The sequence below is a fragment of the Neocloeon triangulifer genome, unplaced genomic scaffold (assembly GCF_031216515.1).
Source record: "Neocloeon triangulifer isolate White Clay Creek 2 clone unplaced genomic scaffold, ASM3121651v1 ptg000001l, whole genome shotgun sequence".
NCBI classification, from domain to species: Eukaryota; Metazoa; Arthropoda; class Insecta; order Ephemeroptera; family Baetidae; genus Neocloeon; species Neocloeon triangulifer.
Window position 1 is genome coordinate 8,665,290 of NW_026775544.1, and position 27,526 is coordinate 8,692,815.

The following is a 27,526-nucleotide window of genomic DNA, read 5'->3' on the forward strand; positions in this document are numbered from 1 at the left end:
AACAGCCCTTGATATATAATTCATTTATTGTAACATATTCTACAATTCATCGCCATCATATTTAATTTTTGTTATATTTACAGGGATAACTATTGATTTTATAATTTGTAGATGTCAATATAATAATAAATTTACAACAATAATAATCACATAATAATAATAATAACTGCGTAATCCAAACAATTACCTCAGGACACTTTCATATGTATATTTATAAATGTATCATTGCGCGCTATGCCACTGTTTTTTTCTCATAGTTTATTGAATTGTTATTTCGTTATAACATTTAAGAAAGTAGAAATGCAATAAGAAAGTAAACCAAAGTTTGAGCTAAAATAATAACATTTTGTTTCGCGTCCCATCGTTTTTATAGCGTATATTATAGTGTTTCGCTCGTCTCAGTTTTGTACATCAATTAAGTGGGTAATGTTTTCTCTTTATCTCATCGAATGTGATGCGCATCGTAATTGTTTCCATCTCATTTTTTTTTAAATATTACATCTGTTTTGTGCTACACACCCAATCATACACGGTCTCGCAAACAGTCAGCAATCAATCAACCAATCTTCGCAACTAACAAAGCGCACTCATCTCTTCTACATAGCAGAAATCAACCGTTCCATTGTCTCTGACTGAGGACAGCGCACAATGACTTCTTTAGACATATACTCCAAATTATGATATGTGCACACAAATTCATTTTTACATGCCGCCAGATTGATATACACACACGTGTTTTTCGTTCATCTCGCTACGATTTATGCACTTTTATTTGTAATTAATTGCCACAAGTCCAAAATTGTTGCTTTTTGATTCAATATATTCAAATACGAGAGAATTTTCGTTAACAATTTTAGTAATATTTTTGCCATGATTTGGCTGATATATATCAACAGACATTGTAATTTTTTCTTGGACTCAGGCGAGGGATAAAAGAAACTCTCTGCAAAAGGTGTTGTATCGTGTTTGTCCCAAAAATGGAATAATTATTTTATAATATATAAATTTATCGGTTTTGATGAAACGTTGTTTTAGGCCTACCGAAATGGTCCCTGAGAAGAAATTAAACAATGCAACAAGAAAAATCAATCAGGAATGCTAGAAAAGTGAAACATAAAAAATCGAGTGGATATAAAAAATGGTCCTCAAAACGGTTTTCCAACTCAAAGACTTTCAGAAGAGCACGCTCACTTTTAACTCGATTGTTGAGACGCGGATCGGTCAGCACTAGACTGGATCTCTTTTGTAAATTCGTGTGAGGCACTCTTGTAACTCAAGTCTATATTTATAAAATAGACGTAAATTCAAATTTAGCTCATGTTTTTGTTCCATTCTGGCTTTTGGGACAAACGAGGGAATGAATATACTCTGCTACGAATATTACACAAAACGAGGCCCTGCTCCGTCGGGCAAATTGACTGCTGCTGATCAAAGAGGAATGGAAGCATTCGTAAGTCTGCTCGCTATAAACAACCAGAGGAAATCATAAGTAATTGAGACGTCGTGTTATGTATACTCAGTTTTGTTAATAATTTACGTTTTCCGCTTGTTTAGTTTAATCAAACGTCGTCGCTGGTGGTCGCACATCTAGCACCTTTTGGTATATAATTGTTTTATATAGCACGAGAGAGAAAGAGAGAGAAAAGCGTTCGAGTTAGAGAGATTTTGTCCCACCTGTGTCTGTGTGTATGTAGGGGTGTGTTTAATGAGAATTGGCCGTTCAGGAACCGAAATCAAAATCTGGCAGTGATGTTTGCTTTCGTCTCCGCACCTGTGAAGATCTTGCTCTTCTTTTCTTAATTCTTATTGCTCCAAGTCCTCCATTGCGTAGGATATTTTCATTTGTTAGCAAAAACTCGTTTGTTTGTGAAACTTTTATTGCCGTCCGCTTTTTGCGCTATGAGAGTCCATATGTTTACGAAAAGGCACATACTTTCTCTCATCGGACCTCAACACACTCTGGGGGGTGAAGAATATTTTCTTGTTAAATTGGTAAAACCGGCTTGTGATTTTGGATCAAAATTTCCTTTCCATGCAACCTGCTTATTGCGTATACACACTTGTTACTTGAGGTTGATGCGGCCGCCCTTTTCGGAGCCGTCCTCGCTCTCCTCAACGTCGCCGTCGTCGGCCTGCTCGCCGTCCTGCGGCCGCATGCGGGCGCCGACGGCTCGCATCGACGCCTGGCTTTGCGGGCGCCGCTGGGAGCCGCTCGAACTGACCGTCTCGGCCTCGGAGGACTCACCGCTGCCGTCGTTGGTGGCGATCGAGCCCACCTTGTCAGCAGCAGGACTCGAACTGGTCGACGACTCAAGGGACTCGGCCGGAGAGGTGGCCTGCTGATTTTCGTGCTGCAAGCGCAGCGTCTGGTAGCTGACGCCGTTGTTGTTGTTGTTGTTGCTGGAAGTGTTGTGGATTGACTGCGGGTGGCCGATAATCGAGGGCCGAATTATCGAGGGATGACCGATGATGGAGGGGTGGCCGATTATTGACGGTTTGCTGCCAGGGATGGAACGCGGCGGCAGCGCCGGCGGCGCCGACTGCTCCTGCTGAAGGTGCAGCCGTTGGTGCAGCTGCGGCGGCGGAAGCGGAGGCGGCACCTGCGGCGCCCCCCTGCTGCTGGAGGAAGTCTGATAGCGCTGAGGGGATGCCGGTAGCTGAGGCGAAGTGGCCGCCGCCTCCGAGCGCAACGCCGCCACGGTCGGGTTGCTGCTGATGCCTCTGCGAGGCAACGTGGCTGACATACTGGGAGAACTGTTGTTGTTGATGATGCTGTTGGCCGCCGCTGTCGCTTGAGTTGTCAAAACTGAGACACCTGCAAATCCAATGAAAATTTCAATTTTTATTATGGCCAAATTATTTTCGCTTTTGTTCTGTATTAGGCGGGGGAGGTGGGTAAAAATTTGTCAATTTCAAATTTATAAACTTTTTAATCTTTACATTGAAGTTAAATGACATATCACCTAATTAATTTAATTCTTTGGTTACCAAAACGGAAAAAAGAACATGAAGATTTATTTTTATTTTAAATTTATGTATTCCTGAATCCTTTGATATTTTGATAGATGAAGAAAAATTATCAAATTCATGTTCTTGCTGGAAAAATTTAAAAATCAGATTTGATATTAATAGGTTGCAGGGGTTGCATTTCAGTCAAACACGCAAAACAGGGACTTTTTTATATTAATATATTTTTTAAGTTGGTTATTAAGAACGATCAAAAATTAATTTACTTCTTCCTAAGTCTACTAAAAATGATCAATTCACAAGCAGACAAAAATATATAATTTGGGGATAAAAATATCATCGCAAAAATGTTAAATCGGTAAACGCATGATTTGACACTAGGACTACAAAACGATTTGGATGGTCTAGCACAATACCTATATTAAAATGATGGATTCTATGTGATGGAGTATGAAGTATGCAAGATAGTTTTACTCGCGATATTATACAACATTGTTAATTGGTCACGTGTTTTTATTCGCACACAGCCGCGTGGTATCTCTGATATTCTAAGTACCTGCGTCTCTGCCAGTCACCCCTGGCTGTTGCTGCTGTTGCGATGGCGTCACTCCTTGCCTGAGCCAACTCGAGTTGTTCTGAGACCCGGCGACGGCGAGTGTCGATGAGGTGCGCACGTTCCCGCTGCTCAACGAGTTCGAAAGCCGCGTCATTCGAGGAGGCTGCGGCGCGTCCTTTCCAGTACGGCTGGCCGACACTTCCCGAACTGTCTGTGGAAATGACCACTGCTGACTAAGGAAATGCGCTCTAACTACAGGACAGTATAGAGGTGAGCTTATACGTGATTTGCTTTGAAATTTTTGGTCTAAAAGAGAGAGATAGAGAGAAAGTAAACAGTAAGAATGACAATAACATTTGCTCACACTCTTTACAGAAGAGAGAAATAATTATATAGAAATTTTAACAACAGTAATCAGAGAGAGATTTTTTGATTCTCCATTTGATTAATTTTCTGACATTTTTTAATGTACATTAGAAATAATTTATTATATTTGGTTAGACTTTTAATACAGAATTAGAAGCCACATAATTATCTACATCAAGTTCATGCTTTGCGGTGTTTTCACATAGGTGGGCCTTTATATACAATAAAACTGTGTGCGTTGATAACAATAAGGGTGTTTTTTTTTTCTCGAAAGGTGAGAGAACAGTGATTTATACTCGGAACAGCAGAAAAGAAGCGCGGTGAAAGAGAGGGCGTGAGAAAGTGGAAGAGATTGTGTGAGTAAAGAATAGTTGAGAGATACAAAAGGAACCAATTGAGCGAGTGCAAGGTGCTTTGAACGCCAACACGATCACCATCCAAAAAAACTCAGCAAAATGGAACACACAGAAAAAAACTAAATCTCCAAATGATATAAGTTAACAAAATTAATTCGTTTATTGGAAGAACAACAGAAAATAATTGACATGCAATTTGAACACATAAGGTGGCAGCTTAATTGTAATGTTTGATTAAATCATCAAGTTCTGAACACACTGGCTTGGTTGACACATGCTTGTCTCACGGTGCCACATTACCTGACTTTATCGGCCAAATCTCAAGAAGGTATTTGAGCACGCTAATTGGCTGCATAAAGTCGAGCACTTCGCCGGCCGAGTCTTCGCTTTGCAGCATTAGCACTGGACCAAAGCAGACGGCCAGATTCTGAGGAACCATTTTATTTCTGTCCGACTGCGACACAACTAGGGCTAAGTGGTCCATCAAGTAGATTAGTGTGCACTTAAAAGAGAGAAGAGGAATGATCGTTAGTTGCAATAAAAGATTTAGTACAGAATTAATTAATTACTCTGTTGACTTTTGGCAGGCAGTCTAGAATGGAGAACATGAGCTTGGCGTTGCCCTCAGGATCGTCGGGCAGACACACTGAGAGCGCGTCGAGAAGCATTTGATATAGGCATTTTGTGAAGAGCGGCTCAGGAAGCTCCCGTAAATAATCTTTGAGCACGCCTGAAACACATCGAATAGAGCAAATTTAAGACTAGGTATTATGCATTAAATAAAACTCATGATAAATTTGCAATATTAACTAAAAATAAAAAGATATGGTTATGATAATAGCATTTTTTTAAATAACTACTTAAAAAATAATTAGATAAATAAATTCAAAAACACCCCAATATTATTATGGCATATATTTTTTTTAAATCTCTTATCTTTTACAAATTTTAGCAAGATTATAAAACAAACTAAATTTTCAGAATATTAAAAGAAATCAATTATATTACTTATTTTTTTTAATGGCTATCCAGGCTATCAACTGGAGATTCTTTTTATATTAGTATAACTACTCACCCGTTATTACGTTGATATCTGGAACATTGTCAGGGCTGAGGTCAACGGTTCTCGGGTTTCTCTCAAAAGCCTCTCTCAAAATTCTCTTTTTCGTCGCAGACCCACACAGTCGGTACAGACCGATGATGTCCAGCCCTCTCCTCTCCACCTCTTCAACGCAGCGGCGCACCAGGACGGGCACCGACGCTGAAGTGGCGCCGCCCGCGCCCGTCACGGCCGCGATTCCGCTCTCCCTTGCAACAACTGCATCCAAGTCGGCGCCGAACAAATTTCGACTTGCCAGACCGAGGTGTCCGTTGCGTCGGAACGCGAGACGGGGCGGTGTGTGCCGTAACTTGAGGTATAAAGTACCGCGCGGCTCGATGCGCAGCGCCAGTTGGTGCACCGGCGACTCGCGGAGGAGCTGCGAAATGTGCAGGGAGCCCTTGTAGCAGAGTTTGTGGCGGAAGTGCGGGTCCCACGAGTAGATGAGCAGATCCAGCTGCCGGTTGTCCACCAAGTCCAGCTCGAATGTTTCGTCCCACTCGAAGACAAGCTCGCCAGTTCGCACAACCGTGCGCGCCTTGTGCACGCGGTCGCACTCGAGGACGCAGTAGAGGTCTCGGCACTGCGACAGGGCCCCTCTCGCGCCGGGGGTCGGCGTGGCCTTGAGGCCCCGGCCGGCCAGCAGGTGCACCCACAGGAGGCCGCTGACCCCCGAGGTGCCGCTGCCGCCCAGTGCCGGCGACGGCGCCAACGAAGACTTTTCCATCTTGTATTTGAGAAACTCTGCCGGGTTGATGTCGAGGATGCGAGAGCGCGGGTCTGTTGGGGTGGTCGCGCCACGCAAAGCTGCGCTCGCCGACGCCAGGGCCGTGTTGGAGCCGAGATTCGAGGAGCGCTCCTCGAGCAGGTGGCGCATTCGCCGCAGAGAGGTCGACGAAGCCGACGAAGTCAGCGTGCCGGCGGTTGTGCGAGCCGCGTTTTCAGCGCGGAACGAGGCGCGAGCCAAAGAACTTCGATCGAGAGTTGAGGTCAGAGGTGAGGAGCGCATGGTGGAGAAAAGTGAAGGGTCCTGAAATAAGGATGTGACTTTTTAATTATAAATATCCTAGGTATTTAAAATAAGTTATATTATTTGAATGATATTTCATGTTTTTATGAATATAAATTAAAAAAAAATATATTAAAATTAAAAATAAAATAAAATAAAAAGTCAAAAAATTTATGGTTTTCATAAAAGTGCGTGCAAGGAGAAATTAATTAAGATTCAACCAAAAATATAATTCCTCGGGAGTTAATTTAAGAACAGAACATTATAGAGTTGCAAATTAAATGAAGTTAATAAAAATGCAACCATCTTGTCACATAATAAAAACTAATAAAAACCAATGATCTGTCTTTTTGTAATGAGCTTTTTGCACACTTACCCTGTCAATGAGAGTCAAATTCTCTGCGCTGAATGTGAACCTTGGTCGGTGGGTGCTGAGAATTTCGCTGGCGAGACTACTGCTCCTGCCGGAGGTGTTGCGCAGACGGTCGTAGATCGCGCTGGTGGACGGAGTGCGCTGAATATATGTGCGGTACTCGTCCGACGTGAAAATGCTCGGCGAGGAGGGCACCCTGCCTCTTTTGATCAGGGGCATTTCGGGTGCCGAGAGGGCGCCGTCGCTGTCATAGTCGTGCGACACTGGACCCATGTTTCTGTCAAAACGCACCAAACCTCTCGAGCGACCGCGACTGTAGTCGCGCGGGAGGGAATTGGTTCGCAATCCATGTTGTGCTTGCAAGCTCTATAATCATAAAATTAGAGCAAAATTAAATTTTAATGCAATTGTTTCCCATCATTACCAATTGTTTTATCTTTTTGAATTGAAACCCAAATTTTTTGAGCAAAAATGAAATTGCTAAAATCGTTGAAACTTAATCTTAAGAAAGAGATGATTTTAACACGCAGGAAATTTAGTAGATTAGAGATTTAGAAAAGCCCAAATTCTAATTAAATTTTCTTTACTTAAACTTAATTTTGAAGAAGAATTTGCGCCGACGTTAATTTATAAATGATAAAAATTAAGTTGGATTTAAAATCGGCTTTTCCTTGATGGATTTTTAAGGTTTAATGTTTTCTAAGAATAAGGGATTTTCTCTTGACGAAGACAATAATCCACTCATATGAGCCATTGAGAAAAAGCGGATTTAAGTTGTGATGAAACCTTTATACCACCAAAGCTCTTAATAAAATAATAATCTTTGGAAGCTTCGTGCTTAAAGAACTCTAAAATAATTTGGTCTGGAAACCTCTTACCCAAAGTACTTTCAGATTTGGAATTTTATCTTCTAGGAAATCTTAAAGATTCTCATTATAAACTATACATTAACACAAAATAATTAATACATTTTATGGTTAAAAGTTTTAGAGGAAAGCATAGAAAGCTTCTAATCTCTGAATGATTGACTTAAAGAAGACTTTTCAAAAATATTAAAGTAATTTACCTAATTATAAAAAAACCAATCAGTTCATTTCCGTTCACTTTTTAAAAAAGGCAGAGAAATTAAATACAACGAAAGGATTTTTTACATATTGTACCACATAATTATGTTAAAAAATAGAAGGAAAAAAATCATATCTGTTAAATGAAAAATGAGCATTTAAAATACCTGAAGTGCTGCCGTGTACTGGCCACGGCGCTGCTCAGCAGCCGCGAGGCTGCTGGTCAGCTGCAGGTAGCTCCTTCTAGGGACGGTGGTGGCCTCGGTGTCGGACGCGTAGTCGAGACTGGGGGTGCGTCTGCGTCCAACGGTGCCGCCGGTGTAGCCGCGGTAGCCGAGCGCTTGCTGTTGCTGCTGTTGCTTGACCTGCGAGGAGCGTTGCCGGACGTAGTCGTACATGTCCGAAGTGTCGACGCGCGGCAGGTGCTGGTCGCTGCCCGAGCGGGGCACGCCGCGCCGCATGCCGAGGGTGCCCGAGGCGAGCAGTCTGGAAACGGGCTGGTGCGAGCGCCGGCCTGTCGTGTTGGACGAGCCTGGCCCACCGTAGAAGGTGTGCACCTGATAGGGGTAATACGAGGCGGTGCTCTTTATTGTTTTATCAAGATCAGGTGTTGGATGGTGCACGGGGGAGGATACCAAAAACAGAAAGAGAGAGAAAACAACGTGTCACAACCAGAGTGCAAATAGTGCTGCATAATGTAAAAAAGGTTTTGATGTGGCCAGTGCAGAGTGCGAAGACAGCGAGTTGCAGTGGGTGGCATCGCAGGGTCGGCGACGCGGGCCATTTCCGCCCCTTGTCCCCTCCTGCTGCAGTGCCACCCACTTTGACATTTTTCGGTCAGTGAAAGGGGAATTAACAAATGAGACGTACAAAAATCTAGTCAACATATATCATGAAAGCTATACTTCAAGTCACTTTTGTGCTCAACAATTAATATCAGACACTTTTCTAATGTGTAAGCAAAATAAATTGCTGCGAGTGATTTTACACGACTATGAGTCTAGATTTCTATTCCGTCTTTCACTGAAATGCATTTCCATTGAATATATTTGACATCTAGCTCGCACTACACTGTGGCTCACCTTTTCGGCCAGAGATTCTAGTGTTTTGGGGTAATTTCTGTCGAAGGGCTGGAAGTGTTGCTGGCTCATTGACGCTTTTGGCTGAGTTGTAATGGGTGGAGGAGGGGGTTGATATGGTGCCCATGACTGGTGTTGCTGCTGTTCTTGGTGGTGTCTCGTCGCATACTCTGGCCTCGAATTGTAATACAAATATGGGTCCGAATCCTGAAACAATTGCAACTCAAAAATATTAAAAATTGAATCAAAGCAAAAAAATTTCTGAAAACAATCAATTTTGCTCTTCAATTAAAAACCATCTGATTTTAGAAAATTAAAAAAAAATTTTTTTGGCTTAAAAATAACTGAAAAGATTTATTCTTTTAAATCTATTAAAACCTTTAAATGTAGATTATTTACCATAATATACAAATGAAGTTTTAAAAAATTACCTGTACCATATTACTGAGCCCAAGCTGTTGTTGCGAGTGCGCTCTTGCAATTCCAGCCGAGTATGCTGAAGAATGGTGCCCTGGAAGTCTTTGTAGGGTTGCGGAGGCGCCCGACCGCTGGTGTTGCATACCGTAGGGGTCTCTTAACAGGGGCATGCCAAGTCCGTTTTCCCCATTGCTGGTGCTTTCACCGTCAGGTCCATCATCTCCAAGGTCGAGCTCTTTTTTCATCACAACAACCGGAGGCGCCGGTTTCATGTCCAGCGACCTCACCTGAAACTTTGGGAAATTATTGAAAATCTGAAAAATACTAAATTTTTCCAATATAAGTACCCCTGGTCCCGATGAAGTGCCTGGTCCGCCAGGTCCGGTGGCCATTCCCCGGCGCCGTCTGGTCGTGAGTACCAGCCGCCGGGGAATGGACATGATGATGACAACGTCGTCCAGACTGATTCTGGTGACGTCGACGAGGTTGACGGCAAGAATCTCGTCGCTGACGTGCAGACACCCGCTGTGATAGACCGGCGACTCGAGTGCGATTCGCGAAATAAAAACGCCCTCACCCCGATCGCCGCCATTGCCCTCCCTGATGTAGAGTCCCAGAGTCTGGCCTGGCCGCTTCACAATCTCAACGAAATGAACTGCGTGCTTCGAGTCCTGTCGAGGAGGAAAAGATTGTAACCGCTCGTTTCCGAGAGTAAGACATTTTTATACTTGTAGCATGAGAAATCGCTTGACGGCATCCTGTGCGGCGCGCCCCATGTGCCTTGGATCGAGCATTCGCACCACCATCTCGCCGCGCCTCTCCACAGCCTCAAGAGCAGCTGCCGTTGTCGCATCGTGGTCGTTCTCTACTGTCTCTATTTGTCGGAATATCTCCGTTGATATTCCGCTTACCTACAGAAGATTATTTTTTTATTTTTCAAATAATTTTATATCAAAAAAGCATCAAAGCGTTATTAATGAGATATGCGTAAAGATTTTTTATGATAATTTCACTCATATGGATATATTTGAATTGTTTCAATTTTCTTGTAAAATTAAAAGCTGCAAATGGTTCAGTTTTGAGATTAAGAGTCACATAAAAACGCCGTATAGCTAATCCCCGTGCAAAGGCTTATGACATGATTAGAGGCAAAGTCTTCATACCTTTCTGAAATCTCCTTGTATGACCATAGGCGGTGGTTCTCTTGGTCTGAGCCCACCCATGGTCTGTTGTTGCTGCATCTGCTGTTGGGTTTGTCGCCGAGGACTTGTGGCCAAATCTGGATTTGCATCGCGGCCCTGAGAACAAAATACGTTTGCAATCAATTTCAAAGCATTAAAAATTAAAAATAAATGGGAGACCCGCATCTATTAAAATTTTAGTTGTCCTAATTTTTCCCCATTTCTCTTAAATGCATTTGTCCAAAAAAATATTTTGTCGAAAGTTTCTCGCAAGACTGATAATTAAGGTTTGCAGAATATTACATGCAAAAATATTACAGAGAAGGCAGTAGCTGCCGTTCAATAATCATAATGTTGTTTTTTGCATTTTAAAAAAAAAAATAACGTAACAACGTTAAGAATATTTCAACGTTTTTTAATATTGATAGTTTTTGATTTCTGTTTTTATTGCTACTTTTGAAATTTGTCTGAAAACTTGATATCTAGCAAGAAAATAGGCACGTTTTGTGAAGCTTCAAAGCGAAATTTAATAAGTATCAATAATAATAAGTATTATTACATTCAAATTAATAGAGTTTTGTAAATTTAAATGAAAAGATTGATTTTATAACAAACATAATCTGGGATGTGCGAAAATTAATTGGTTCATTTTAATAAAAGTTATTATCCAAATTATAAAAAGAGAATTTTTGTTAAGTTTTTATGCAGGTCTTCTTGTTTCTAATTTTAATTTCCTTACAACGCTCGGCTTTTTATCTACTGCTGGCCATAGAAAAAAACTGCTCTTTGAGGAGATGCATACGCTACATTAAAGCCGCTGTTTAACATGTATGGCATGCATCCTCCATTAGATCTCTTTGCAAAATGAAAAACAAAATGCGGTTACTTTTAACCGTACGCCGCTCGCAACTTTTCCCATAAAACACCCCCGAGATTTTTATGGCTGATAAAAATGGCTAATATTTGGGCTACAGGTTTTGCCAGCAGTGACCTGCTTGAGCATACATAACTTTTCCACATTCGCCGCTGCGAAAGAACCAAATCCTCCTGCGGTTGCCCAAAAGAGCGAAAAAAATCGCACCGACCCTTTCCAGCTTTTCTCTCATTTTTTCATACGTATGAACTTTCTACGCCAGAGCATTTAAAGCGTCATTTCATGATTATCTACCCGATTTAATTCGACGGTCTAGTTTAACACGCCGCGCATGATTAAACGGAAACCGAAATTGGTGCTGCTGGAAATGTGTGGGGCATCAGTTTTCAATACGCGGGGTGACGGAAAGGGACGCAGAGCGGGAGAGTAAGAGCGAGAGAGAGCCGCTATGCTACAGCCCTGTTATTGATCAGCGAAGGCTGCATTTTCTCTCTCGTCTTCTCGTCTTCTTTGCTGAATCAAAATCTCCCTTCGCCGCCACGCCCACTATGCTCTCGCTCATACGCTCGCTCTCGTCGCAAAGATTTGTGATCAACGGCCATGCAGATTCGCCACACATGTCTGCTAATCAATGCCGAAACGTTCGGCGTTGAATTCAATCGGCCGACGCTGCTCTCGTGTTATTGATTCCCACTTGGCAGCCTCTGCTAATTAACGCATTCAACCAGCCGCTGGCTATTGTTGCTCCGTTGGCATTCATCCGCGAAAATTGGATGCTGGCACATGGAGAAATTTCCTTCAAGTCGAATATAGAGAAAAAAAATTCATCTTGTAAAAAACATGGTTCTGCATTTCAATGACTAAAAGACGATTGATTAAAATTGTAAGCTCTTCCTCTCATTTGCTGCATTTTTTCGACTCGTGTTGCGTGCTTTGCTCGATAAAAACCAATTTCTATCTGTTCGTGCACTGAAATGCGGCCCTTTTTTGTATACGGGTGCGTTTGAACAAGCGCCACAAACGGGGATCCCCTTATGCTACGATAGTTATGCAGACCGCGCGTCACGTGTGACAAGCAAATTGCCTAACCTCAAATTATCAGGGGCCTCGCCTGACGGTTCGAATAATAGCCTACTTTCGAATTCGTGCGAGTGGAAATATTTAAATATATTTACGAAATATTTGGAATGGCAAAATTTTTGAGATTTTGGATTTTTTTTTGACTCACCACTACTCTGGCCCCGGGCCTGTAGTCGCCGTCGTTGCTGGCCCGCGAAAAGAAGCAGCCACAACGCGAGTTGTTGGCCGCGCCTCCTCCCAGGTCGCACATGGTTTGGCCACCCTTTATGTTCAGGAACAAGGGCAAGCACCAGCAGCAACAATACTTCTCGCAGAAGTCGCAGTAGCAGTAGACATTGTTGTGCTGTCGGGTGCCCTGGTAAGGGGTCGGGGGTGGTGGTGAGGTGATACCGTTCTTCGGCGGCCAACAACACATCAGGCCATCGCAGCTAAGGCACCGTACCACGAGATTCCGACTCAGAATGGACCCGCTTTTACTCCTCGCTCATTCTAACAAGTCGGCCAACTCCGTGCCGCCTCGCCACTCGCCCCCCGTGCACAAAGAATTAACCCTCTTTCATCCCCCACAGACTCAAAAATCAGGACTGTCAACCCTTAAGGGAGAAATCTAAAATCGAGAACTCGCGCGTACGGTGCTCTCGCAGCAAACAGGTGACGCTTTTGACCTTCAAGGAAGCACACATCCCTTCTGAATAATAAAACTGGGCAGGAATAATGCAGCTCGGTGCGAAATACCCGCTCTTGCGCTCTCGCACCACCTAATCGCAAACACTCCCAAAGTTTGCGGCTGAATATTGCACCTCAGCAAGAAAAGGAGATTGAAAATTTTTACGTTGTAATTTTATTTAAAAGAAAAAGTAAGCAAAAAAAATTTAAACCAACTTTTCTTATTTTTTTTTTATTTTTCCATGTTTTACATTTTTATTTAAAATGTTAATTTAAAATGTTAATTTTTTCTGCTCTCCAAAATAGAATTAAGAAACCTTATTAATAATTGAAGTTAAAGTTTACCTTTGAACTTAGAGCAGAACCGTGGATCTGCGGAAACAGTATTTATGCCTAAATATATATTTTTTTTCAAACAAGATAAAATAGTATTAGTGGATTTTCATCGGGCCAAGCAGTAAAAAAAAGATAGCAGCTCTTGCGTTTTTGAGGTCTTTTGTAATTATCTAGCATTTTGCTATTCCTTGAGGGAGGAAAAGTGGCCTTTTGCGGTAGAATTTCAGGCACGCCGCGGCTTCAATGGTCTCATAAATGGGTAGCATGATAAGGGCGCACAACAGTTGGCAGCCGTGGCGAATGCAGCAGCATCACAGAGCAAACTCAAAAATCCATATCAGTGGCGGGAGGAGAAAATCGATTTCGGGTTGAAACCGGAATTCTCCTGGCGCATCCTTTTAATCTCGTTTTCCATTCAAGCTTCTTCTCATAATGAATAAAAATATTTTTCAATATCAAGTCCAATTTCATTTAAACAAAGTGATTTCTTGCAAACAATAAATAACTCTGATTGCGGAGAGGAAAAATATTTATGCGTTTTTTTATGGCACTAAATTTGGGTGTGTGTGTCGATCATTATGGGGCGAGTTGCCTGATTGCGATACAAAGTTTACGGCGTTCATATTATTTTTCCAGGTAGAGAGTAGAACCCAAAGTCTCGCGCATCTCCATGGCGACATACCGAAACCCTAGCCCATATTCTCTATTCAGCTCTGCTCTCGCATCGACCCAGGGGTTGCCTCGCTCGCGTCGGCTCGAAATAACGCCAACCCCTTCAGAGGGCAGCATTGTGCAAGGGCACACTTGCTACCCCCGTATACTACTACGCGGGCGAGTATTTCCGTGGAAAATGGGTCATTCCAGTTCGCCACGGGCGGAATCCAATGCTTTTTCCGTCCGTCCGTGGCCTGATTGCGTCCGCGGTATACAGACAGGGGTGTTTATACAATACGCGTCGACCACGGCAGCAATGAGTATGCAAATGCCGAGGGCAGTGATGTGATTTTAATGTTCGAAAAAAAAATAGCGATTGCCAGTTTGTTGTACTTTTGAAATAATGACTCGTCTCTGGTTGGTACATAATTGAGTTTGCGACACACTCTGGATTTTTCCATATAGAAAATAATGGCGACGGCGCATCCATTAGCAACGCAGTAAACTTCAGTTTATCGCACATAAGCCCGCCGAGTTGCGGAAAGCACTGAGGATTTGACCCTCTGGCGTCGATTACTCGCGGCGAATATTGTAATTTAATGCTGAGACATTCTAAAAAATTCACGCACGACTTTGCGTGAAAATAAAACCAGAAGGGGAAATTTTTGGAAAATATAAAGAAAAAAAGCGGCGAGCGCCTCTGGCTTGAGCGGAGTTGGCGGATCAAAGGAGGGGTGCAATTAGAATAACGCCCTCTTCCGCACGCACACACCGCCTGCAATTGTAAGGTGCATGAATGACGAGTATTTTTACGTTTTTGGTTGACGTCACGGTTACTCCAAAGTCAGCAGCAGTGCCACCTGCTCTTCACCCACTTGACTTTTCAACTCGGCGGCGGCGGCGGCACCGGGGGAAAAGAGAGCTGAGCCACCGAGCCGGCCCGGCCAGTCCGTTCATATTTAGCAGATGCTCTCAACAAATAATCCATTATGCAAACGAGCCGTGCTTTTCAATAAACGACAAAAAAAATTAAATCTGCACATTGTTTGTAGGCCGGCAATAAAGGCCCGTGATTTTTTTTACAAACACCCCAAAGTATGAAGTTAAAAATTAAAATAAAAAATTTAAGTAGAAAATTTGGTGAATGATTTTTGGTTATTGAAATATTTCTAGGAAAATCAAAATTGAAATAAAAATTCAATATACAGGGGGATGAAATATAGAAAAGAACTTAGTAAAATAGACTTCTTGTGTTGAACCTCTAAATTTTGGTGCAAAAAAAAAAACTAAAACACAATGGAAAATGAAAAGTTTTTGGCGGTTTTTGGGAACTATTAACTTTAATCTGAAAATTTCTAGATGCATGGATGAACTAAAAAACCATTTTAAGAATCAGCTTCAGATACACAAAGAAAACATGAAAGGAAAGAGGAAAGCCTCCTTCTGTTCTACTTTCCCAGATTCGGCAATAAATAACGGGCGCGCGCGTCTGTCTGTCTGGCGCTCGCTTTTGCGGCTGTTTTATTAAATCGTTTCGGCGGCGGCTGCCATATTTCACGGGGCGCGCAGGGCGGCAGACGCAAATAGAGCGAGGAGCACTTTTAATGGTGCGCGCCTGACCCTTTCGGGAACACACAACAATGAGTGCCGCCGCAATTGGCTTTCGAGACAGGTCGAGAAAACTCGCGAACTAACAAACATTCGAGGATTTAGCTGCGGGTGGGTGGTTGGGTGGGTGGGTGGTCGCCTCCGAAACGAGTGTGTAACGAACGGCCTCCTCCAGCTTCATCAATCAATAAAACACGGCAGTTCCATCTTCGCCTCTCTCTCTCTCTCTCTCTCTGCCGTTTGCTCCAGCGGCGCGTCATTAAAATTTAATAATTTTAATCAGCCCACTGCTCTCCTGTCATGCATTAGGCACGCCGAGCTGCGCCTCAATGGAAAATATTTTTCTTTTATCTCGATTCACTTCAAAGCGTGAATGTATGCACGTCTCTTCCACTCCTTTGTTTGCCCGGACTTGTGCACATTTGTGTTGCGAATTAAGTTGAGGTACGTCGCACATACGAGAGAGCGTCGTAATGAACAGAAAAAGTGCTCAATCTTTGTGCAACCTGAAAATGATTATATTGTAATATCCCCATACGTGCCATACCTCCCTCTTTTAAAAGCGTGCATTTGAGTATTATGCAACCAGCACGACATGAAAGACGGGCGCTAAGCTAAGCTTTTGAAAATCTTTTCTTTCAACATTGAGCAGCTCTCTTTCCGTGCATTGTGGTTGCGGCACCAAAGGGATATTGTGCATAATTTGAACACCGCAAGAGAGCTTTTCTGTCGTATTTAATGCACCGCAGTCGCGCTTGTGGATTCATCAAATACGCGGGGTGCATTCCGACTGCGACCTCTTGACACATTCCAATGGCAGACCTCAAAATGTGTGCAATTTACAAAAGTTTGAACGTTTTTGTTTAGTTTGCTTTGGTGCAGTCAAATTATAAAAATAATACAATTCTTCATTTCCGTGTCATTTTAGCCGCAGCTCAAATTTAAAATGCAACAATTTAAATTAATTAAATATTCTTCAACAGATTATAATTTTTTTATTCTGCTTGTCATTTGGAAAGAACTTGATGTGCGATTAATTTAATGAATGATTTAGAATTTGAAGAAGCTTTCATAATTGAACTGCAAATAATATTGCAATGTAGTGAGTTTCTATTGAGTTTCAGTCAATAGACTGAAGTTCGTACATTTAAAAAAAATGTTCAATTCAAATTATTATAAATATGCTTAGCTTCTTCAATTTTCGCGGAGCTTATAAAGGCTGGCGGAAGGTGGAATGAGGATGACAAATTTGGGTAGACTTCCCTTTCCTTCTCCACCGCTCTTATCTGATATAATTAGGCGAAGAGGCACTGTCGTGAAACATTCTCTTCTCTAGTGGCGCAGAGAGAAAAAGATGACACTACATAGCTCAGTCGCTTTCTCGTTCAACCAGTCTGAAGCGCCGCTTCTTTTAATTATCTTCCGCCGCGCTCTTCAAGGATCCAATAATGGATTTCGCGCTATTTGCTCGGTGCTCAGAGACTGGAATTGCGCACGAATTTGCATAAGGAACTCGATCGGCGCGCATCATTCAACGGGGCTGCTCTGATTGCTTTATTTTCCGGCCCCGACGGAAAAGAAAAAAAATGTTGAGAGAGATGCCCAGAATACAAAAAGAGAGGAGAAAGTGTGTCTGAGCCCAACGGAACGCCCACCCTCATATTTTCCACGTGCTTGTCCTTTTGCTCTTTTATACATATATTGTCGCCAGCTGGAGAGAGGCGGCCGGAATCCATTCTGCGACCCTCCATGTTAGACAGACTGGATGAAAGGCAGAATGGATTTGTTTTCCCCATTCACTCGTGCGGACGGAATTTTAGTGACTCACTTGTTTTCTCCAAAACCAAGAAAAATACACAAAGATTAGATTAATTAATCAATTTAATTGTTTTTTTTTTTAATTTAAAAGACCATCCGATGAAATTAATTTTGTTTTCCAAATTTTTCGCGAGCGTTTCCGAGAATAAAGCAATTTCTGTTTGCGAGTTTTAATTTCAGATTTATCCAGCAAAATGCGAATTTCCCCAATTTCCCGACTCGCTTTGCGGAAAGACTGCCAGCAGGGAGCGAAAGAGAGAGACACTGGGGAAAAAATCGATTGCCGATGATTCGAGCGGCATGAAACCCCCAAGCGAGAGACTTGAACAAACGGGTTTAAGGTGTATAAATTTGTGGGCAAAGGGCTTACCTGGTGATTGAACATATTCCAGAATCTCGTCTCATTTTTCTTCTTCTTCTCCTTGGTGCCGCCGACCATGGTGGTGGTGAGTTTGAGTGCGCGGTCTACTGCGAGCTATTCATGCCGTAAGACTGTTTCTCTCTACGCTGTGAGTATTGATTTACCGGCCGGTGTAAGGGCTGCTGCTTGTGCTTCTGACATTTACCGCCCATGCACCGCTCTCTCGCTCGCTCAACCCTATGTTTGTTTTAAAATTTTCCACTATTTCACGATTCGACTCTATTGGCCGGCGCGCGTATTGGTCAATATCATTCCACGGCGGCGCGTTAATCACCCCCGTGTGGGAAAAAATAATTCTGCTGGCAGATAGAGGGTGAGTGAGAGAGAACTGTGCGCTGAGTAGAGAGGGAGGCAGCCCGCGACCACCACTGCTGCCCGCCCAACAGAGACTGGCTGCATATCAAGTCGAGATTCATTCGCTGGTCTCTCTCGCCCTCTGCCAGCCGCCGACGTGCCGACTGCTTATTGTGCTGGAACACCCCCTTCCCTAATCATAATTGCGCCTGTCATCCATCGTGTCCTCCTCCCCCGGCAAACGATTTAATTCTGCCGACGACAACGGCACCCAAAAGACTCCCAGTCCAAGCAGCTGTCAAACAGCCAGTGTAGACCTCACTTATGAATATTTCACTGCCCTTCAAACAGCCCATGATTGATGGATGTACGCTTCTTTTTTACTTCGATCTATTGTGCTTTAAATCCATCAGCATCGATTTAGTCGTGGAGCAATAAAGTCAATAAACTCTATCAAAGAGTATCAATTTAATGCATAGGCAATATACAGGTTTCAATTTTATCATTTCGGTATACGTCGCTATAAGGTTGGGAAAATATATTTTTAATTTTTAATGTTACTCAATTTAATTTTAAATTAAAAAATCTAAATGTTATTTTTAGGTCCGTTTTTTATCACCTAATAAGACAGAATTGTATTATTTTTTATATTTTAATTTTGATTTAACTTTCTATATATTTTATATCGTTTTTAATAAAACAAAAATTAGAATGAATGATTTATGTCTCTTATTGAAGCTTAAAAAGTTAAATGGAAAAATTAAATTTTTTCCTGCTTTATGTTTAGTGTATTATGCTGCATGCCATTGACGTTCAATACACACATATGCATACAAATGTACATACATAATACCACTTTAGTATTAAAATTAAAAAAGATAATTTTGCAGGTAATAATTTGATGAATTGTCTAAAACAATTATGGGAAATAATCGAAATTAAAATAAGCTTTTCATATGATGTGGCGTTTGATGAAAATTTCCATCGATCTTAAAATAGCAGTTTTTCATTTATTTTTTGCACCCGTTCGTAAATTAATGATAAAAAAGAGAGGTGAGTCTATAAATTTAAAGTTGTTTCATGGCTATAAAAGTATTTTAAGTATTACACAATTTTCTCTGCAACAAAAAGATTCATTCTTATAGACAAAGAAATAAAATTTAATGTGATATTAAGTTAAAACTAATAAACATTCATAAAAAGTCTTAATGAGTGAATCTCTTCTACCCCCATTCTAAAACCTATAATTGAATCAAATTTAATCTTGAGAAGAATAATTTATAATTTATGGATATGATTCAGTGCAAAAGGAAGAGCCTAGTCGTCCGTGGAAGGCACACAAACGAAATCAATGGCCTGTGAAGAATTGAAGAACGAGAAACCAACCCCTGCAGATGCTTATTTACGATCCAATCTACACAACCACCCTCTTGTCGGCAGTTCTGACTTGTTTCGAGGAAGGAAGGGTTCCTCACGTTTGGGATTTTCCTTGTTGCTCCAGCACGCGAGAGTGACGTCATCTTGATTCACGAGCACCTTGGTCGGGCAATAATAGCTACCTGCCGAAATTTAAATCAGAAAGATGGGGCGAAATTGGGGCACGGCGATTATTTAATTCTTCGCTCGCGAATCAAATGCATGCAAAATAATCCCTCGCCGTCTGGATGCGCCCGTCACAGGGAGAACATACTTTGCATGGCAAAGTGGGTCACATGATGTGCAACATGCAACACGACGGTGTCGAGTGCACCCGTCGAGGAGTCGTTGACCTGCTCGCTCGGCTGGAGAGCAGTGCAAAATTTGATGAAGTGCATCTGGCTTGCGATTGGCTCGCGCGCATTTTTACTACATCATTGAATAATTTATGCGGTGTAGTAAGCGGCGGAACGTTCATTTCACTATTGATCTGGCCACCGATAATGCCATATCTTCTAACTCAAACCTGCGGCGTGATAAATTACAACAGAGAATACAAATAATTTTATTTGGTAAGCAAAAATATTAACCAAAAAAATCTAGATTATACGAAATTTTGATTTAAAGCATCTAGAGAAAAAACACTAAAGTAGAAAAACCTTGATATTTTTAAAGTATAACAAATAATTGAAACTTTTTTTATCATTTTCAGACGTATTAAATGATATTTTTAAGTGTGATTTTTATCGTCAGTACAAAATTGATTGAAATTTTTAAATATTTAATTGGATTTATTTTTTCAAATTGCGTGCACTTTGTGTAGCGCATTTCTGTTATTTCAATGCGCGTCTTTTTTTTTAATTCCGTTTTTAACAAAGCGTGATGCCAAAGTTTGCTTTTTTCCAGCAGAATTGTCATTTAATTCTGCTTACTGCTTTGTTCCTTCTTGCTTTTTGTTTTCGCCTCCTTCTCACGCTTAAAACCGCGTGGAAACGAAGGAAGCTGGTGGTTTCCTTTGTTTTTCTTCTCCTGCTTCTACTTGTTTTCAAGGGGGAGAGACAGTCGCATCTTTTATTCTTTTTCCATTCTGCTGAGCGATTTGAGCAGCCTTTGAAAGTGATCCTCAAAGAGGAGTGTGTTCCCAGGATTGCGACCCTCCTGAGGAGGCAATTAACTGAATTGCAAACACAAAACTTTTTCCATAAATGTGCAAATAATACAAAATTGCCCTGTATCTGATTTCTCATAGTTTAGGAAAATTTTAAGGCTTCTTATAAAAATGTCGCAATTAAAATCTGGATGAATTTGGGGTTTTTAAATAATTCGTTTGGATGTAATTGGTAATTTCAGTAATATTAGCTACACTTTTTGCGCGAGATTTTTTTATTGACGAAAGTTGTAAATTTAATTTTAGAATTAGTGTGGGCCTTCGGGCAAATTTTTTTCTATTTTTTCAATATAACTTGAGTTTGATGGCATGTTTTAAAAACCTTTATGATCTTTATTTACTTTGTGATAAATGCTGATGACAAGTTAAAAATTTATTTTTGTTATGATGTACAAATGTGCAGAAATTCACATTTTATTGTGAATAATAAAAAAAAAGGATACGGATTTTTCAGGCCACTTGTTTTGCACTGCAGACGTCTGGTGCGAGTCACTCATTTTGAAATAAAGCAGCCCCGCACTCAAATTTTTTGCCGAGTTCATGAAGCCGTAACGGCGGTTAGCGAGTGTGTGTGTGTGTATTTTTCTGAGCGGCCCCGCGCGCGCCGAGCGAGGAATACGCGTACGCAACGTTTAAGGTAAATGGATCAATGTAGCGGCGGTCGGAAAGTTGGTCGGGAAATGGCACGGTCTTGATGGCGCTGCCACCTAGCCACGTGCCGCACAATTATGCTGGTCAATTCATTTTCGCCGTGCATGTCGCAAAGTCAAACATGTGCCAATAAGGAGCGGAAAGTCACGCCGCCGGCGACCGAGAGCTTTTGTCGCGTTCAGAGAAACTTGCCTCTTGAAATATATTTGAATATGTTCTTGGGCTAAGTCGTTGCTCAAACACATCATCGGCGCGCGGCGTTTGATCCTCCCTTAGCCCGCAGCCTGGCAGATATTATTGAAATTGCCAGCCACGAATCCCGCCCTGGGTCATATAGGCGCCGAATGTGTGTTTGCCTGTGGCTTTTGCTCGCAACTTCTTGCAAGAGGGTGCCACGGAAAAATTGACCAGAAACGTCTCTCTCTCTTTCTCCCGTTCGCAACTCTCTACTGCTGTAACTGTCTGCTCGAGTTCGCCTTTCTTGTTGCATATGAGGGTAGAGCAGCCCTAAAGTTTCCGACCGAATAAGTAGATTTCGGTTCTCATATAATAACAACTTTTAAATTCTTACAAGGCTGGGAGGAGGAAATCACTTAATAGAAGAAAAAAAATTCTCTACCCCTTTTCAACTCAATTTCGCAGTTTGACGCAGCCTGCACACCACGCTTGTCACAGTGATGTCATGCAACTTCTTGACGTATGTGTTCTGCCCAGGAAACAAACTTCATAGCAAACTGTTCTGAACTAATCTTAAATTAACTTTCAGAGTTCATCGGATTGTTAGAATACAAGATGGACTCTAAGAAAGTGTTACCAAATTTCATAAGAAAATCACATTTTCAGGGTGATCAGCATAAAATGAGACAGGGTCTCATAAACTTTGGTCGGGTGTCGGGTTAAAATTTATTTAGCGAGACTTTTGATTAGAAATGAATTAAATTAAATTGCTTTTTACAATGAGCAGTGATGGTATTGAGAGAAATTTGACATTAATTCATTTCGCTTCTGGATATCCAGATCACAAAAGTGACTTTTGTAGAAAAATTCCTTTTTAATTCTAAAAATATTTGTTTTCTCAAAACATGAATTTAATCAATACGATTGTAAGAATTTGACCTAAAAATGCCACGAATAATAAGTTAACAATAACTAACATTCCCCTATAATAAACCGGACTTCAATTTAAATATTTTAAATCCCTTTATGGTTATCTTGAATTATATTATGGCTTAATACTATTTGAAAGTCGCATTATCATCTTTTTTGTTGTTGTTATCGTTATCAAAGTCGTTTATGAAAGGATGTGCCTTCAATAATACTCAGCGGTGGCCTTGTTTGCCACAAGGTTGATCGTTGATCGGCAAATTCGTTGTGTCAACAAGAACATTCATCAAATTTTACTGTTGTCAGTGTATAATACACAACATTTTTCCCATTTAATGTTTGCGTGATTGACGAGGAGCGAAAAAAAAGCAATTTTCCAGAGCATTGTGAAAATTTTTCATAAATTTCAAATTTGTTGAACTTTTTTTAATTAAAATTAAGTGTTGTTTTTGTTTAAAAATCAATTAATTTCACTTTGAGGCATTACAATTTTTATCAATAAAGGAAATTTAAAAAAAGTAGTCATTTCTTTTTCTTACCTTTCTTCTGCCACAGCACAGCATTGCGGTCGACACTTGCGAACAGGCGCGCGCTTCCCTGATCTGGGGCGGACTCTTCGCGAGCTCATTCTTCTCGCTTCAGCCTGGAACAAGAGAAGAGCACGTGGGCAAATCAAGTCTGGATCGAGCAGCTTAGCCAGTGCGTGTGTATTGCTATGAACTGCGAAAAGCAGTAGGCAGTCGGGGAGGCGCCGTTTTTACAAGCGCCGGGATTTGGGCACGCGGCCAACGGACAAGCCGCACCGAAGCCGCACCAACCGGACAATCATTCATTCTCAGCCGCTTTTTGTTTCACGACAAGATGAATTCCATTAATTCACCGGGCGTGAAAAAAAAATCGTGGAGAGCGAATGAGCAGGCAGAGAAATTTTCAGCAGCCGTAGCGAGAGAAGTCTGCAAAGATTGGTGGAAGAAAGTGAAGAAGTAATCGATAGAAGCAGCGAGAGATGCCACACTAAGAAAGGATCTTGCTCTTGCCTTAAATCAAACACTCGCCTCTGCTCGAGACGGCGAGAATCATGTGCAATCAAACAGCATTTTGCTCGAGAGTGTGCCGCCCCATAGAGACCGACGAATGGAATCTAACTTTTTTATTTGCTCGCTGCGCGCCGCCGAAAATGAGATTTCCAGGAATTGGAGAGTGAGAAAGCAAAAAGCTTACTTTTGATGCCGAGTAAGGCATAAAATTTTTAAGCACCTGCTTCTCTAAGAGCTCGAGTGGATTGTTTTCACAAACGCGGCGCGGCACTCTAGACGCGCACGCTATCCTTGCTTCTTTGAAACGAAATGCTTGGAGGAAAGCAAATTCCGCATCTCTAAGGATTTTAACGCGTTTTCACGAAGTTCAATTTTAGGCAAATTGAAAAAAGGTTTAATATGAAAAACTTTTATTGTATTTTTAGACGCTTCATATAATTTATAGCTGAAAGCGCCACAATAGAATCAAATGTAATTCAACGCGACAAGCTTTTACACCAAGTTTAAGAAAAATATTTGTCAAATATTTTTATTTTTATTATACATTTAAAATTAGGCAAAATTAAGTTTTTTTTTTTAGAAATTTAAAGCTCTCAATCATTACAATTTTAAATCAACAACTGCTAAAAGAACAGTTTGACGTTGCCTTGTTCCATTCCAAATCTGAATTTAATCGCTTCCCAAAAGCAGATAACGCAACTAAAAAGAAAAAATCTCTCAACTCAAAGTTTTAAAAACGTTGTACAGTTCTATCTGCAAGTAAAATAAATAGTGTCGTGCTATCGTACTGCAATGTCAGCAAATAAACAAGTAAAAAATGTTGTTTCGCATATTCAAAGGCGGCGAGCAAAGAAGAGCATTTGGCAATGGCATCCCCTTCTGCAAATGTGTGCTGCATTATTTCACTTCGGTGTAATGGCTTTATTGTGTGGCGGGGAAAACTCTTCATGAAAAAGCAGAAGAGGCTTTTACGATCCAGCCAGCTTTTTTATCGCCTGCTGCTCAAGGTCATGCCGTAGGGGTCACCGAACCCGCAGACAAGCAAGGGATCATTTTTCTCTTGCCGTCGTCCTTCATTGCTCGCGTACTCGCTTACGTCAGCACCGCTTAAATAGCGTAGACGGAATATAATTTATCATTTTAATTGCTACTATTTATCAACTAAACGTGCTATTGAACAGACAGCATTATGGGTCATAACAAGTCAAAATATCATTTCAAAAGGCATAACCTCTCCATTAATAAAAACTTGTGCGATTTTTTATTTCAAAAAATACTGTAAATATCCAAGTTCTTCATATTTTGTGACTAAAAAGAGTAAAAAGTAAAAATCTAGTCCATCATTTAAATTTGGCATCAAATCCATCGTTTGATGTGTTCATTTTTAAACGATAGAGTTGTATTTTCTGATATGTAATAAAAATTGTATGCTCAATTCTGAAGCTTAAAAATTATATCTGTAAGGTTAAAAAAATAAAGTCTGGAGAGGATCGCGCCAATTTTGTAAGCAAGAATGACATGCAACCTAATGCGTTTAATCATCCCTTATGAATCGAGACGAGGGTGAGAGTGGTTTGGGGCGAAAGCCCATTGTGCTGTTTACTCGGTACCAAGTTTCACGCGGAGGGTGGAGCTGGGTCGGCGCCACTGCGACTGCTATGTTATAGCTGACGCTTGTTGGCACCACGCGGCAAATTGAATTGTGCCGGATTTGGGCTGATTTAAGGAAGAAGACTGAGAGAGAGATATAACAATCGGGATGAATTGCTATAAACAAACGAGGCCCCGGCGGCGGCGGCGGCGGCGTTCGTTTTGTTTTGGTCCTCCGCTCCACCGCGGGACCGCATTGTCTCCTTCAAGGCCCTTTATGGCATGAATTTATGATGGGGCGGCCAAATTTATGGAAGCGTCGCACCACGGGCATCACCGGTGGTAATAATTTAGCACTTTGGAAACTAACTTTTGTTGTCCGCGCCCTCAAACAATAGCGGCTCTCATTCGCTGCCACATAAAGACAATTTTATGACCCAGAATATTGAAACAAAACGACGGCAGAAGCGACCGAATTTTAAAATGCCACCCTTCCGGCGCTTGAGCGACACGTATTATGGAGAGGCATTAAGGAGCTTTTTTTTTAGTTTAAGTGCGCTTGGCGTGGAGAATGACGGCCTACCACTTTAGATAACAATTTAAATATGAAACAAAAGACTCATTCAAATTCAAAATATATAAGATTAAAATTTGGGGAAAAATCTAGAGCAAATTTAATTTAAATTCTCTTTACTGAACTTTAGGTAACGCTTTTAGCTTTAGGCGAATTTTCACTTTCACAGTGATACTTTCGCTTTCATGTTTATTAAAGAAACGCAAAGTGTCTACGTTGAAATTACGACAAAAGCTAGAGGATCCGTAGTCACGCGGGAGGTTATATGGGATGTCTTTTTTTATTGCACGTGGATCCCGAGGAGAATTTTATTATTTAATGTGTTTACTGCCTTCCTTATCGCGCATCGCCAAACAAAGAGACCTCTCTTCCTCTCGCTCTTTCATTGTCAGAGCAGAATTGGTTGAAAAAAACTAGCGAGCGCGTGTGCCCTTTCTGTGAAAAGGCGGCCGAGCGACAATAAAATATGACGTGAATCTCCAAAATGCGGCAAAGGCGGAAAAAAATCTAAAGAGCGGGGACTGAAATTTATGTTGGTTTTTTATCTTCAAATTTTTTAAACGTTTTTTTTTTTAGCTTACAAAAAGCTTCACTCTAAAATGAGTGTGGCATGAGACGAAATTGAATTCAGAGCGCCTGCGAGAAATCGGAGTTAGGCAACCAGTAGGACATGAGCGTTAAGCTAGTCGCATAAGCAGCCATAATTTGAGCTGCCGCTGCTGATATTCACCTCTTATTTTTTACTCGAGTTTAGCTTTTCCCCCCCAACAACCAATTCGCCGATTGGTTTTTTTCAATCGAGCGAGGAAAGCAATATGTAGTGCATCTTATGGGCACACTAAAAGCCTTATATTTACGTCCCGGCACCAGGCAGAAGATCACGGAGGTCCCAATCGACCCCATAGCTGGAATTTGGAGAAAATTGCTCCCTACCCGCCGCGAAATTGGATTATATTGACTTTGCCATCAGCAGCTTGATCAAATAAATTCTTCCTTAATACGATCCGGTTAGAGCGAGATTGGATTCGTTTTGTTAATTAGTAAAATTCCAAGTCTGATCTCATAAAAATTCAATTATAGCAGCTGATGGGATTTTTATGGAATATCATAAGGGCGCCAATTTTATGTTTCACATGCTGTGTATAAGGGTTAACTAATGAAGTGGAGGGGCAGCACCGGCGACACGCGACACGTGATTTTGGATAGTACTTCAAGTAAAACGAATTAAATTATTATAAACAGAGGCTATCAAAGAAATTTTGCAAGATACATATGAAATAAAAAATTTAAGTTTCTCTTACCTCATGATCCGCACGGTGCAAGCTCTCTGCCTGATTCGCCCGCCACCGCTGACGAGTTCAGACCAGACTGCTCATTAAAAAAATCACTCGATTATCTTTTAAATTATGTACCACACCACACACTGCTGACGACAAGATCGTTCGATCCGGTTCGAAAACAAATGTACGTAAAAGGAAAATAAAGAGGGCGACTGTCAGGTGGAAACTAAATCGGCCAACTAAAATAACTCGGCTATCTTTGCCTGCACATCCCCTATTTTCGCTCCCCCTTCCTCTCCTAGTTCTAAATGTCCCCGCGCGTGTCTGCCGAGCGCCTACAGACCACCGACTACAGTTCGTTGGCTGCATCACCGTGCACCTTCCACTACACCCCCGGCATGCGCATCTTTATTATTTAAAGGCCTGCCCCGACCCGCAGACACAGCCAGCTAGGCCGTGGCAAAATCCCTCATACCCCACTTGCGGTC

The 27,526-nt window shown here is 41.5% G+C and overlaps 1 protein-coding gene across 8 annotated transcripts; it reads right to left on the reverse strand.

Moving 5' to 3' along the window:
* LOC132196539 (rho GTPase-activating protein 100F) lies at nucleotides 1-27,326 on the reverse strand. 8 transcript variants are annotated; one of them, XM_059619324.1, is made up of 14 exons: nucleotides 27,060-27,326; nucleotides 23,097-23,200; nucleotides 10,450-10,584; nucleotides 10,015-10,197; nucleotides 9,634-9,957; nucleotides 9,301-9,579; nucleotides 8,873-9,076; nucleotides 7,958-8,374; nucleotides 6,730-7,092; nucleotides 5,321-6,374; nucleotides 4,815-4,975; nucleotides 4,546-4,747; nucleotides 3,524-3,775; nucleotides 1-2,815 (listed from the first exon to the last, which is right to left on the reverse strand). In XM_059619324.1, exons 2-14 carry the CDS (start codon nucleotides 23,118-23,120, stop codon nucleotides 2,064-2,066), a joined length of 4,350 nt encoding a protein of 1,449 aa, XP_059475307.1. In that variant the 5' UTR covers nucleotides 23,121-23,200; nucleotides 27,060-27,326; the 3' UTR covers nucleotides 1-2,063. The 8 variants fall into 8 exon arrangements, with proteins under 8 accessions (XP_059475307.1, XP_059475299.1, XP_059475275.1 ...); XM_059619316.1 differs by lacking the exons at nucleotides 23,097-23,200; nucleotides 27,060-27,326 and adding an exon at nucleotides 17,874-18,283; XM_059619292.1 differs by lacking the exons at nucleotides 23,097-23,200; nucleotides 27,060-27,326 and adding an exon at nucleotides 12,570-12,917 and having other exon boundaries at nucleotides 9,301-9,573.
* Between the last annotated feature and the right edge of the window lie 200 nt (nucleotides 27,327-27,526).